Source organism: Polyodon spathula, chromosome 7, assembly GCF_017654505.1.
Source record: "Polyodon spathula isolate WHYD16114869_AA chromosome 7, ASM1765450v1, whole genome shotgun sequence".
Taxonomy (NCBI): domain Eukaryota; kingdom Metazoa; phylum Chordata; class Actinopteri; order Acipenseriformes; family Polyodontidae; genus Polyodon; species Polyodon spathula.
Window position 1 is genome coordinate 6834394 of NC_054540.1, and position 14100 is coordinate 6848493.

The 14100-nt window shown below is 45.2% G+C and overlaps 1 protein-coding gene and 1 long non-coding RNA gene across 2 annotated transcripts in view; both read right to left on the reverse strand.

Annotated features, from left to right (window-relative positions):
- Nucleotides 1-14100, reverse strand: part of LOC121318067 — a 72290-nt gene that overhangs the window by 42927 nt on the left and 15263 nt on the right. The window lies entirely within an intron of this gene.
- On the reverse strand, nucleotides 9104-11246 carry LOC121318064 (potassium voltage-gated channel subfamily A member 2-like). Its single transcript, XM_041254319.1, has one exon. It carries the CDS (start codon nucleotides 10954-10956, stop codon nucleotides 9259-9261), a length of 1698 nt encoding a protein of 565 aa, XP_041110253.1. The 5' UTR covers nucleotides 10957-11246; the 3' UTR covers nucleotides 9104-9258.

Consider the following 14100-nt stretch of genomic DNA (forward strand, 5'->3'; position numbering starts at 1 on the left):
GCAGGACAGCGGGGCGCAAAGCTGCCCAGCTTTGATGGCACCACAAGCTGGGAGGCCTTCCACACGCAGCTAACTGTGCTGGGGAAGCTGTGCAAGTGGAGTAAAGAAAACAAGGCACAACAACTGATGGCAGCGCTGAGAGGGGAGGCCCAGATAGTGCTACTGAACCTGGCTGAGGAAGAGATGGGCAAGTACCCTACCCTGGTGGCCACCCTCCAACGCCAGTTCGGCAGTACAGAGGAACCAGAGCTGCTGCGAGCCAGGTTCCGAAGGTGAGCACGGATGGAAGGGGAGCCCCTGGCTCGTTTAGCAACAGACCTGGAGATGAAAACCCAGCGGGCATAGGAAGACTACTGCAGCTGCGCCTGGGGAGACTGCCTTCGACCAGGAGGTCTGGGTAGCTGACATTCAGGACCAGTGCATCCTGGGGCTGAACTTCCATCAAGAGGCGAGAGGGCGGCAAGATCTGGCAAAGGGACGGTGACCTTTGGAGCAGGCCCGCCGCTCTCTCTAGATGAACCAGGCACCAGTCTTCGCAGGAACCCTGGTACGTGCCAGCCCTCTCAAGGGCTCCTGGAAGCTGTGCGGCCAGGGTTGAAACACTGGTGGAAAGCCAGAGTAGTGGCCGCCATCGCAGCCAGTCCCCTACCCCTCCAAAGTCCGGGCAACCGCCAGTCCTTTCAAGGGCTCCTGCAGACGGCGCAAGCCCAGAGCAAGGTCACAACAGAGCACAAGAGCAGCGACAGCCGGCAGGCACCATCTCCCAGACCCTAGCAAGCGTCAACCCTTTCAAGGGCTCCTGCAAAAGATGAATGGAGCTAAAGAGCAGTGACAGACACCAGCATCACCCGCCAGACCCCGTGAGCGTCAGCCCTTTCAAGGGTTCCTGCAAAAGATGAGCGGAGCGAAAGAGCTGGGTGGGACCATGTCCTGTACTGCAACGAGCGGGTATGGTGGTCTACCGGGTGCAACTTTGCATCCGGAATCAAAAGGTTGTGCTCCACTACGATCGCCTCACCCCATATCATGGGCCTCCAGCCACACCACGACTCCCCCTGGGATGTGGACGGCACCAGCCTTCTCCCCCAGTTTGGGACCTGAAAGGGACTCTCCACAAGGTGGGGCACGGGTATTACATACAGCAGACTTAATGCATTAATGCTGGACGTAGTTAGGTCTGAATTAATTTTGTTATGGTGCCTTTTTTGTTTATATATTTATCCGAAACCTCGCTTAATATAATTTTACTAAATTACATGTCAACACTGTATTTGCATCCAGAGCGCCTCTGCCGATAAAAATAAAGATATGGCTAAAATCAAAACAGTACTGGGTTCAACAGAGACTATCAGTAGCTTAAAAACAAATAAACTAAGTGCTCCGTGTGTTTATCTGTAGTTTGAAATTTGAATCTCCCGCCCCTGTCTGCTCAGAGGCGCTCAGCCAGTAGGCAAGGTTGGGACGTTGAAAAAAATTGTGGGAAATGCTGTTCCCTTTCAATTCGAAAATAACCATCAACGTATGGGACATTGCCTTCAGGCAGTAGGGATTGGCTGAGCTTTATAGCAAAGCTGCCGATAGGCCTCTGCGCAAGCTGCCAGCGCGCAGAGACTCTCTTCCTCTTTTGTCTTCAGCATCGGTAGCGGTAGGTACTAGAGCTCGTACTGATTGTACTCACAAAGCTTAGGCTTGAGAAGCTGGTTTTGGCCCCTTCTCTGAGTTTATTTCAGTATGTTTATTATTGGTTATTGGATTATATAATTGTGTTATATATTTTTTATATATTACTTTATATATATCCTTCACGCTTTGCTTCGGCATTGCATTTTTGTTTAACCTCGTGGTCTCCGTCTTCTCCTTTTATGTATAATATTACTATAAATATTATTATTATATTGTGTGTTTTTGGGTTGTATATATTTCTGTTTCAGATTTATATATATTTTAGGACGCGCGTCGTTGGCTTTTGCCATGCGCATATTGCAGTCAGTCTTGCCTGGCTAGACTGTGTGTGTGTGTGGAGTCTGCTTTGCAGCCCTCTAGAATCTTCCACTGCTGTGTGTTCTCCACCGCGTGGTAGCTGTATGGCTTGCCCTACAGTCCCTTCTACAGTACACCAAGCACTCACTGCAGCGTTCCAGAATAATAAAAAACAAAACAAAAACCTTTTCACCAAAAAGAAGATGACCACCAAGCACATACTCCCATTAGCACCTAGGTAGGTATTAACACCAAATAAGACACTGTACCAGCACCAGCGTCTCCGCTCTGCGGGACAGCTGATGCTTAGGCGTCTTGTGCTAGCGTCTCGACGCTCGGTACTCGCTCTGTGAGGTGTCAGCGCTCCGGCGCTCGGTGTAGCGTTTCCGTGCTCGGTGCAGCGCTTCCACGCTTGGGACTCGACATCAACGCTATACACTCGACGCTCGGCGCTTCGACGCCACGTGCTCAACGTTCGGCGCCTCGACGCTACACGCTCAGCGCTTCGACACTCGACGTTCGGCACTTCGACGCCACGTGCTCGACGCTCAGCGCTTCGACGCCACGTGCTCGGCACTTTGACGCCATGCGCTCGACGCACGACACCTTGACGCTAAACGCTCGACACATCAGCGCTCTGCCACTTGCTGTTCTACGTTCTCGACTCGACGCTTGGCGTTCGGTCAATGTTTACAGTGCCGTGCTCGCACAAGATGTCGGGCTTTCACAGGTGCACGTCCTGCTAGGCTAAGCTGCCTGCCAGTGACCCTCACGAGGAGTGCGTGGCATGTCTCGGCCGGAGCACGCCACATCCGCGCTGGCGGATAGGGCTTTTTGCAGTCTCTGTGCAGTCTTTCAGACATGCACCCTTCGACAAAGGGCCAAGAAGTCAGTGGCTGGGCACTCCCCTTCACCGGGATCTTCCCACACCTTCTCAGCCCCGCCGTCGTCCACTGCGACGCCACCAGGGAGACTGCAGCTCTCCACGAGCCCAGCCCCACCAGATGTGCTCGGGCTAGCAGCCCCTCCCCTTCTAGGGCATGCCCTCGTCGGGAGTTTAGGTCGCGCTCCAGGTCGCCTCGTCATAGGGAACGCTCTCGTTCCCCTCGTCGAGACAGGCGGTGCCTTGACAAGTCTGAGGTGGCGGAATTAACCTCCAAGATGACTCAGTTCATGGAGGTCATGATGGGACAGCAGTCACTGCTTATGTCTCTGGCTACTGCAGTGCCTCGAGCCCCAGAGCAGCCCACTGGACCTGTCTCCAGCCAACCAGTGGCCCCCCCACAACCTCTATCGGATGTTTCCCATCCGATACAGCCGCAGCAGGACTGGGATATAGATGCCATCTCCAGAGATGCTTCTGACATCCTGGAAGGGGATAGTGTAGAGGATGAGGTAGCCTCCCACCACTCGGACCAGGATGCTGAGTTCGAGCCGATGGACACTGATGACCCTATGAGGTCTGTGGTTGACAAAGCAACCCGCCACTTGGGTATTGATTGGCCCCAGACAGAGCTTCCACGGCGATCTCTGTTTGAGTCGCCTTCGGCCCAGTCCCATCAGTCCAGGATGCTCCCAGCATTCCCGGACTTTGTTAAAGAGGTGCAGTCTACTTGTGGGGCTCTGGCCTCTGCTCCTGCCACATCTCACAAGGCTTCGGCCTTTACTATGCAGGGGGCCAGCAAGGTTGGCCTAGCGTCCTTTCCACCGGTGGATGCTGCGTTCGCCTCGTTGGTGAAAACGCTGACACTGTCTGGGCTTACTAAGGACCCAGCGTGTCCTAATAAACAGTGCAGGACCACAGAGATACACCTAATGAAAGGGTATTCTGTGGCAACGGAGGCAGTCAGACTGTTTAATGTAGCCAGTCTACTGACAGTCTACCAGGCTGCACTAATTAGAAACCTTCCAGAGTGCCCTTCTGCAGCCCTCAGAAGCGAGCTAGGCACGGTCAGCCAGCTGCTGGTAAGGTTAGCCCCCAGCTCAACGCGCGGGCTCAGGGCAGGAGCATTGCTTCAATGGTGGTGGCCAGAAGACAGCTCTGGCTCTTGCAGGCGAGAGTGCAGGAGCCTGACAAGGCCCCCTCGCTGGACGCTCCAATCACTCCTGGACACATGTTTGGTCCGGCAGTAGAGGAGATGCTACAACACTCCGTCAAGAAACGAGAGGTGTCGCAGCAAATGGCCAAGATGTGGCCAAGCAAACAGTTCCAGCCAAAGTGGCCCCAGGGACAGCCCTGGCGCAAGACACCGCTACAGCAGCAGGCGCAACCACGGGGTGGTAAGACCTCCCCCGCAGGTCTATCAGTGCGGCTTGGGGTTACAAAACCGCGGCACGTAGAATGGCGCCCTAGAGGAGATGGCAGGTCACGTCCTCGTGGCTCTGGCCAGGCCCCTTGTGAGCGTGAGCAGCCAACGCAGCCCTGAGACACCCAGGCAGCTATTAGCCCACCCCTACACTGTTCCACAGCTCTAGTTCTGGCAACAGTGCACCAACGACATCTGGGTGCACAAGACCATTTCCACTAGGTACACCCTTCAGTTCCGGTTAAAGCCTCCCCCCTTCAGGGGGGTGGTCGTAACTGCAGTGAAGGACGTGGTTCAGTCCTCAGCTCTGAATGTGGAGATACAGGCACTGCTCAGGAAGCGTGCCATTCAACAAGTAGACCCTGCTCTGATCGACTAGGGGTTCTATTCCAAATACTTCCTAGTGCCCAAAAAGGACGGCGGGTTCCACCCTATTTTAGATCTGCGAGTACTGAACAGATACCTACGGCGGTTATCGTTCAGGATGCTTACGCACAGGCACATCATCCAGTCAGTACGACACGGCGACTGGTTTACCACCATGGACCTGACAGATGCGTACTTTCACGTTCCCATCTGCCCGGGTCACAGGAAGTATCTGCGTTTCACATTCCAGAGCAGGGTGTACGAGTTTTGTGTCCTCCCATTCGGTCTGTCTCTAGCTCCTCGAACCTTTTCAAAATGTATGGAAGCCATTTTAGCCCCTTTGCGGGCTCAAGGTGTCCGACTTCTGAACTATCTGGATGACTGGCTCGTCTGCGTGCAGTCAAAGGAGCAGCTGGCACAGCACACAGTGATGGTTACGAACCATCTTCAGCGGCTGGGTCTGAAGGTCAATTCAGAGAAGAGCCACCTCGTGCCAAGCCAACAGACTGAGTTTGTGGGGTTGCATCTGGACAAAGTATCCATGGAAGCGACCCTGTCGACACAAAGAGTTGCCTCGCTGGAACGGTGTCTCTCCCTGTTCAGGTTGAGAGAAACAATCAGCATGGAGCTGTGTCAGCGCATGCAGGGGCTGATGGCTGCCGCCTCACAAGCCCTTCCCTTGGGCTTATTACACCAGAGACCTCTACAGGCCTGGTTCAATGCCTTCGCGTTACATCCGTGGAGAGACAAACGCCGCAGGCTGACGGTATCCTGAACCTGCTGGGAAGCACTACACTGGTGGAAGGTTCCAGTAAACATCCACCAAGGCGTTCGCCTGAGTCCCATCTTCTGGAGGGAAGTGGTTATAACCAACGCTTCCAACCAAGGTTGGGGAGCAGTTTGGAATGGCTCAGGGACCCGCGGAGTGTGGTCAGGACCATGGAGGTCAGCCCACATCAACGCTCTGGAACTCAGAGCAGTGGACCTTGCCCTCCGGCACTTCTTGTCAGTGCTTCTAGACAAGCACGTGTTGGTGTGGTCGGACAACACCACGGTTGTGGCGTATATCAACCGCCAGGGAGGCCTATGGTCCCCCCACCTTCTTTGAATGGTAGCAGAGCTGTTGCTATGGGCACAGCCGTTCTTGACCTCTCTGCACGCGGTTCACCTACCAGGCAGAGTCAATTACGCAGCGGACCTCCTATCCAGAGGAGGTCCTCTTGCAGGAGAATGGCGTCTTCACCCTCAGGTGGTAGAGCGCATCTGGGAATGGTTTGGCAGAGCGCAGGTAGATCTCTTCGATTCGTGAGAGACCACACACTGCCCCCTGTGGTTCTCGGTGAGGGATCCCGACAGCCCCCTAGGAGTCAACGCACTGGCTCACGATTGGCCGCCAGTCCTGTCCATCCGCAACCTATCGTTTTAAAACCTAAAATATACCTTTGCCAATGTTGCCAACTTAGTGATTTTGTCGCTAGATCCAGCGACTTTTGGGTTTCCCTAGCAACAAAAACATTGTCAAAGCGACTAGCGACAAATCTCGCGACTTTCACTGCCGACAACAGGGATTTTCAGAGAAAGAAGTCGCCACATTGTATCATCACAACATAAGTCACAGGCAGCTCAATACACCACGCTTCTCTTGTCATGAAGTGGTACAGTGGTGACGTTCTTCATATAGTGCAGATTTCTGCAGTTCTGCACAGATCTCCACAGTTCTGGACATAATCGCAGAGATGCACGTTCTTCCAGGGCTGCTGCGTGACAACACTCAATTCCACCCACAGAAATGTGTGCAGATCCCGCACAGCACAGCGCAGCTTTGAAAAGTTGCTACAGAACCAGAGATCACGAGTGACCTGCTAATCGTAGTGCAAATAACTACAACTGCTGCCCTCTTGTTAGCGAAAGTGAACGACATCAATTATTAAAACAAACATAATGTATTAAATCAGTGGTAAGTGATGTATAATGTTAAAATAAAATCAATTACATCACACTAACTCTGTAGATTATCCCTATAGATAATCCAGATAAATATAAATATGACGTTTAAAAATGATCAACCATCATTCATACATTTGATATTGTTTATATTGGTGTTTACTCTGGTTAAGCGATTCCAAGAGGCGTGGTAAATGGTCTAGCGACATCTAGCGGCTTTGTGTGGTTTCTCTAGCGACTGCCTGCTTTGTGGAGTTGGCTACACTGACCTTTGCTTCTATGACTCGATCCCACAATTCTTTTCATCTGAACGCTGCAGAGCAAACGGGCGACACATTCAAATTTCAAACTACAGAGACAGACACGGAGGACTCTGTTGAACCGAATTCTGTTTTGTTTTTAGCAGTATTTTTAAACATTTAGCTCATTTATTTTTAAGCTACTGACTATCCCTGTTGAACCGAATACTGTTTTCATCAGCGGACGCGCTCTGGATGCAAGAACAGTGCTGACACTCCTAAAATGACATTAAGCGCGGTTTCATGTAAATATATAAAGAAAACAGGCACTGTATATTTTAGCACTAGTACAACAAGACCATGTACGGAATTAAAATGAATGGACTAAAGAATAGTATTTTTGCAACAATTTAATTGGTTTAAAAGCAAACAAAGCTGTCATTATAAATCACAAATAAATAATCGGTATAAATGCAACAATTGGAATATACATTTTAAAACACCAAGATACAAATCCAACAATTGGGATTTACGTTTTGAAAACATAACAATTTCTCCTGCAAAGCATTTTGTTTGATGCAGTAAAAACGCTGAAATACGTTATGTAGGTAACGTTTCAGAGTCTAGTCAGACGTTAGCATGATAACGTTGTTGCTGTGAGACCAGGTTGCACAAGGACAGATTGGTCAAGAAATGGGGTTAAACTCAAGGTCTGTAACAATGTAATAAACATGTCTCTTTTGGCAACTGCTTGCAGTATGCTCACAGTATGTCTCCTCTGATTTAGAGGAGAAGCATCCCGTGCAAGGCTATTAACAGCATTTAACAGACGACGGTATTCTGAACTATTTTCTATCTGACGCAGAATCGATTGAACCCACATATTCCTCTTTAATGTTTCAATTTTCATTACTAATTTTTTAGTATCTCAGTTTTAGAAAATAAAATTGTACTGTTTAGGAACTCCCTGGTCATTACTATCCCTTTCCCCAAAATGTTAGACAGTTTTGTGTTTGTGTTTTATTTGATCAATATGAATGTAATCGGTATACCTATATAGGACGTGTTATGTTGTGAACAGTTTAATTTACGGTATAGGCGAACTCCTGTGCACGGTAAATGCTGGTAAATAAAAACGCAGTTGGGTACTTATATAGACACTGACCTTTCGTCTTTGCCAGTAGGCACTGGGGCTCTTCTCGCGGGTTTCGCTTCCTTATTTTACTCCATGAACTGACCTCCTGGTCTGCAAATGCTTTCGTTGGTTATCTTCTAGGAATGAAGGCAGATTCCCTCTGTTCTTTAACGCTGTCAATTGTCAATAGATTTCTCATTGAAAACACTGGGAGATGTTACTGATAACTGCCTCAGGAGGTTCTTATGTCATTGCCATTAAAAGGATACAACACAGACCCGGTGAATCTGACAGAAAAGTAATTTGTATTTAAAACATATATGCATCTGCTGCTGGGTGTTTTTCTAACGTTAACTGTTGCATGATGCGTTTCTTTACATTGTTCAGAATATCGGTTTGCTAACACAAAGAAAAAATCCATTCGAGTTTTGAATGTTCCTGAAACACGTGTTACACTTTTCTGCCACAGATCGATACAGTCAATGTGGGTTTAAAAAAAAATAAAAAATAAATACTGCAACATAAAAACGACACGATCTGTTATGGTTCTTCTCGAAAACTCTTTAAAATAAACACAACGTTGAGTACACTGTTAAATATACAGAATCTGTAGAAACCAAGTAGCTGCTTGTATCGGCTTCTTTAGATATGAATGGATGTCAAAAGAGAATAGCAACACTAGCCTTTTGGACCCGCGGTAGTTCTAATAGGTGACGAGATATTCACAAATAAATAGATATTTGTGTTCCTGATATTCAATAATAAAATTAAGGCGCAAATATAAATGTAAAGAAAGGATTAAGAAACAATGGATGGTGTTCACTGGTTTAACCTCACAGCACCAAATTCCACACATTAAACATAAAAAAATTGTTCCTTGTTCAAAATTAAGGCCTTCTGTTTTATACGCGTGCTATGTATTCCTGGCCCAGTTTATAGTCTGGATTTGTTTAAAAAGAATGAAACAATGAATCTGTGTTTCTTTCAAAATCAAACCATGGGCATCTAAAATATAGTCTTAATTTGTTTCCCCCCCCCATCTGTTACAAAATATAAAGTTAATTTCAAAATACAGTTTTTTTGTTTGTTTGTTTTCTTTTTTAAATATATATATATATATACACACACACACACACACACACACACACACACACACATAGGCATAGGCCTAAATGCAGTTTATATTGACTTTTTTGACATCAAGTGATACAAAAGAAAGCTCTCAACAGCAAACACTGTCTATATTAGAATTAGTATCTACTGTACCTAACCGAACACACACTTTGATTTAGAGGTCTGTCGCTCTACTTGTGTCTAAGCAAAGCGCATAAACAGAACTTTTAAGGTCCATGTTGCTATTTGCTTTGAGGTTTGCTTTTCCCATTGACCGTCCATTGTTGACCCCATCACTGATTTCCAGTTGCGCTGTAGACTTGTTAAGAGAGGCGTTGCTGCGGCTCCTCTTCAAGTCACTGCAAGGGTTTTCCTCGCCACTATCTGGCTCTTCCTTAAGAGAGGTGTGCTCTTCCTGGTCAGTCTCTCTGTGATAGAAGTAATTGAAGTTGGACACAATGACAGGTACTGGCAATGCAATGGTCAACACGCCGGCAATAGCACACAGGGAGCCTACAATTTTCCCTCCGACAGTAATGGGTCGCATATCTCCATACCCTATGGTCGTCATGGTTACCACACCCCACCAGAACGCATCAGGGATGCTGGAGAAAAAGGACCCTGGCTCATCTGCCTCTGCAAAGTAAACACCGCTGGAGAACAGAATGACGCCGATAAACAGAAAAAAGATTAAAAGACCAAGCTCCCTCATACTGGCTTTCAGTGTCTGACCCAGAATCTGTAGTCCTTTGGAGTGTCTTGATAGCTTAAAGATCCTAAACACTCTGACCAGACGAATTACTGTTAGGAAGGACAGTGACAGCGTCTGTTGCCCGTTGTTTTCTTGTTGCTCTGCTAGTTCTGTGCCCAGGGTGATAAAATAGGGGATGATAGCCATAATATCTATTATGTTCATCATGTTTTTGGAAAACACAGATTTACTGGGGCAGGCAAAAAATCTTACAGTAAGCTCAAACGTGAACCAAATCACACAGGTAGTCTCAACTATAAAGAAAGGGTCTGATGTGCTACTCGGTGGAGGAGCCTGAGTAGTATTAGTTCCACTGACAGACAGCGGTAGCTCTCTTTCATCTCGAAACTCTGGCAGCGTTTCCATACAAAAGGTTACAATGGATATGACGATCACCAGAACAGACACAATGGCGATCCCCCGTGCTGGATTGGAGCTCTCCGGGTACTCGAAGATGAGCCATAGCTGTTTCTGGAAGTTACTTTTTGTAGGCATTGGTCTCTCTTCCTCCTTAATAAATCCCTCGTCCTCCCTGAACTTCTCCATTGCTTCTTCCCCCAACTCGTAAAAACGGATCTCATCCGCAAATATATCTATGGAGACGTTCACAGGTCTCCTTATTTTCCCACCTGATTGATAAAAATAAAGTACTCCATCAAAACTGGGCCGATTCCGGTCGAAAAAGTACTCGTTTCTGAGGGGGTCAAAGTACTTTACCCTTTTATGGGGGTCGCCGAGCAAAGTGTATGGGAACTGGTTCAGGGTTCCCAGTTGAGTCTCGAACCTGAGTCCAGCAATGTTAATTAATACCCGTTCGCTGTTCTCACCGTCCATATCCAAAGTGTTTTCATCTAAAAGATGAGGGCTGTGATGCGCCCTCAGCAGAGCTTCCATGGCATTCTCACTGCTGCTACAAGTATTATTCATGTCGTTCACTTTCCAAGAGTCCTGTTGCAGGCTGTTGCAAGAGTTCATCTCTTTGCCGTAGACATCGTTCAGCTGGTATTGTGCCAAAGGTGCTTGGGGGGGATTCAGAAGGCTCGCGCAACCTCCACCTGCATTGCCTGCGCTCACAATGGCAGTAGAACCACGGCTTTCAAAAGTTACCAGCGCTATCTCCATTCCAAATACATTAAATATTCATCAGAAACACACAACTGTGCAGTTAGATCAGCACTTTCCTTCTAATGCACACGCGCTTTCTTCTGATAAAGAGATCAGCACCAGATTAAACTGGAAATAATCCACAACTCCACCCGAAATGATAATAACAATAATTTAAAAATAACAACAACAATTTTCACGCATTTCATCCAGCAGGCATTGCGCAATGGGTGGTGGAAGCAAAGACAGCTGTAATTCCACTTTAATATATCCCATACATCTTTTCTTTCTTTTCTAAAATGCCTGGTGCTTTACAATAATGCGCTCCGTGCATGCAGGGATACAATTTTTAATTGAACCTGAAACATTAACAAAACAAACAAACAAAAACAAAAAACATCACCATTTGTTTGTCATCTTTGAAAGCTGCAGGCTTGAATCTACGTGTGTATTTTATTCACGAGATGTAATTAGGTGTTTTTGTCGTCGTTGTTGTTGTTGTTGACATACACCTGCATTCTTTAAAATATAAACGAATTCAGTCAATATTTTAACAATGTGACGTTGCTGTCAATGTTACATAAACATAAGCCTGTTGTGTTTTATTAATATTTTACCACACCTTTACTGCACTATGTTAGAATGTAATCAACACAAAGCAGGCTTGCATGTAGACGGTTTTGTCGTCGCCTTGTCATTCAATATTCTGTTCTGTATGAGATAGCCTATAGTATTTAGCACTGTCAGTAATCTGAAGAAACGTGAAACCCCTGAAGGAGATTGGAACTAGCACCGACAATAACCGCGTGATTACGTTATGAAAAATTAAAGATGCTGATACTGGATGTGGGTAGCCTAGTTAAATATAAGCAGTAAGATCTACTGGTCAGAAAATCACACAGATTATATCTGGTCAATAGAAACTTGTGTTATATGGGGCGTCAAGTATAAAAAAAAAAAAAAAAAAAAAAAAAAAAAAAACAAAAAAAAAAAAAACACAAATATTTTATCAGGATTTTTTTTTTCTTTTTAATTTCTGGATTTAAATCATGTAATTATTCCAAGATTGTACACTTCGCATGTCAACGTTTAGCTGACAAGTTAAATCTGGGAATCCAAAAATAAATCTGTGAAAAAACACAGGGAATTTAAAAATAAACACACACACACACACACACACACACACACGTATATGTATGTCTGTGTGACGGCGTGTATTTTGCAAGCTAAACCTGAAGCTAACATGCAATTGAGTCCCGCTCATTTAAGCGTTTCACTAAGCATTCCATGTATAGAGGTGTGGAGCCTTCTTTTTAACCATATCGTGACGAGACGCGAATCAATGAGGCTGGTGGCGTAAAATGGGTGTGGTTTCAACTGAGAGACTGTTGTGATTGGATACAAACTGAAAGTTTTGAAGCAGGGAGGGAGAGGAAGGCGAACGAGATCATTTAGAAGCCATAGAGGGTATCCAATTACTGTATACAAGTACTAGTTCGTTTTTACCTCAGAATCTAATACATTTGATTGTTATGATGACGGAAGCATCTGGTCTGACGTGGTTCATTTTCCATACTACACTGTCCGTGCTGTAGGAGACCGTAAAGCATCCTCTAATAATCTGTCTAAATTTAAGTGTGTGTGTGTGTGTGTGTATATATATATATATATATATATATATATATATATATATATATATATATATATATATATATATATATATATATATATATATATATAATTTTAACGTTAAATTAACGTATACCAATATTTGGTTGTGCTTTACTATATGGGGGTTTATGATCAGCTACCCAAGGGGTTAATCATGCCTGTGGGTGTTAATCGATTAAAAAATCATTGATCGGTTAATCTAGTCTACCTTCGTGCTGTAGCAAAACGCGCTGCGTGAGAAAGAAATCTAGAAAGATGACGGAGAGACCCAACATTTTGTCATAGCTCAGAACAGTGGTTTTTCCTATGTTATTAAGACCTGGCTGGAATTTTATTTTTTACTTCCTGGCGATTATGACTATCCAGGCAAGGATCACGTTTAACCGCCAGTCCTTTCAAGGGCTCCTGCAGACGGCGCAAGCCCAGAGCAAGTTCACAGCAGAGCACAAGAGCAGCGACAGCCGGCAGGCACCATCGCCCAGACCCTAGCGAGCGTCAGCCGTTTCAGGGGCTCCTGCAAAAGATGAATGGAGCTAAAGAGCAGTGACAGGCACCAGGGTGATTCTACAAATAGGGTACATTTTATGTCCCTGGGCCATATTTTGGGTAAATTCTAAAATACAATTACAAAACCAATGTCCATTGTAAAATACAATGCTAATTGTATATTTTAAATTTGAATAATATAACATAAAGCCTTAACTGAGCAAATAATTAATATAATATATCCTATATGCATGTTTTGGTGATGTCCCTATAGGCTAATATATAAATTTATTAATGAATTAAACTAAAGTAAATTGTATAAAATATATGCAATTCAGCCATTATCATAGAAAACAAACTAGAACATATTTGTACAAATGTATATATTTATATGTATTTTTACAGTTAAAATGTATCTACAGTCTAAAATTTTTCATATGTAATGTTGTCCATAAAATCAGTGTCAACCCTGTTACTGGAGGAGAAATCCCCCCTCAAAATAATGGTTTATCATAAAACCATGAGATCTTCAGCATGTGACCTCATCTACAGGGAATAAGATAAGAGGCACAATTACAGGTATATTTCTAAACATCTGTGAATATATTTTTCACTTTAAGTTGTAGTTGGGTAGACAGTATATTATCTAACCGTCAACAATGTTACTTAAAAGTAATTATGATAGTTTGATCCATAAAAAAAAAACCAAAACGCTTTTACATTGCTTATAAAGCCCTCTACTAAGATCACAACATGTGGTTTCAGGCTGCTTTCCACATGGCGCATGAAGGCCGAATAAGTGATAAATGTCAACACTGTTACCAGTCAACAATGTTACCCATTTAAAGTAACAGAGTTGACTGAAGGTAACAGATTTGACATTTTAAAAAAATATATACAAATAAGATTACTTTGTTACAATATTTAACATAAATTTTTGTCTGGATTTGTAATTAAACTGTATAAAGACCAGTAAGGAAATTCTTATTTTTTTCCCAGCCAGAT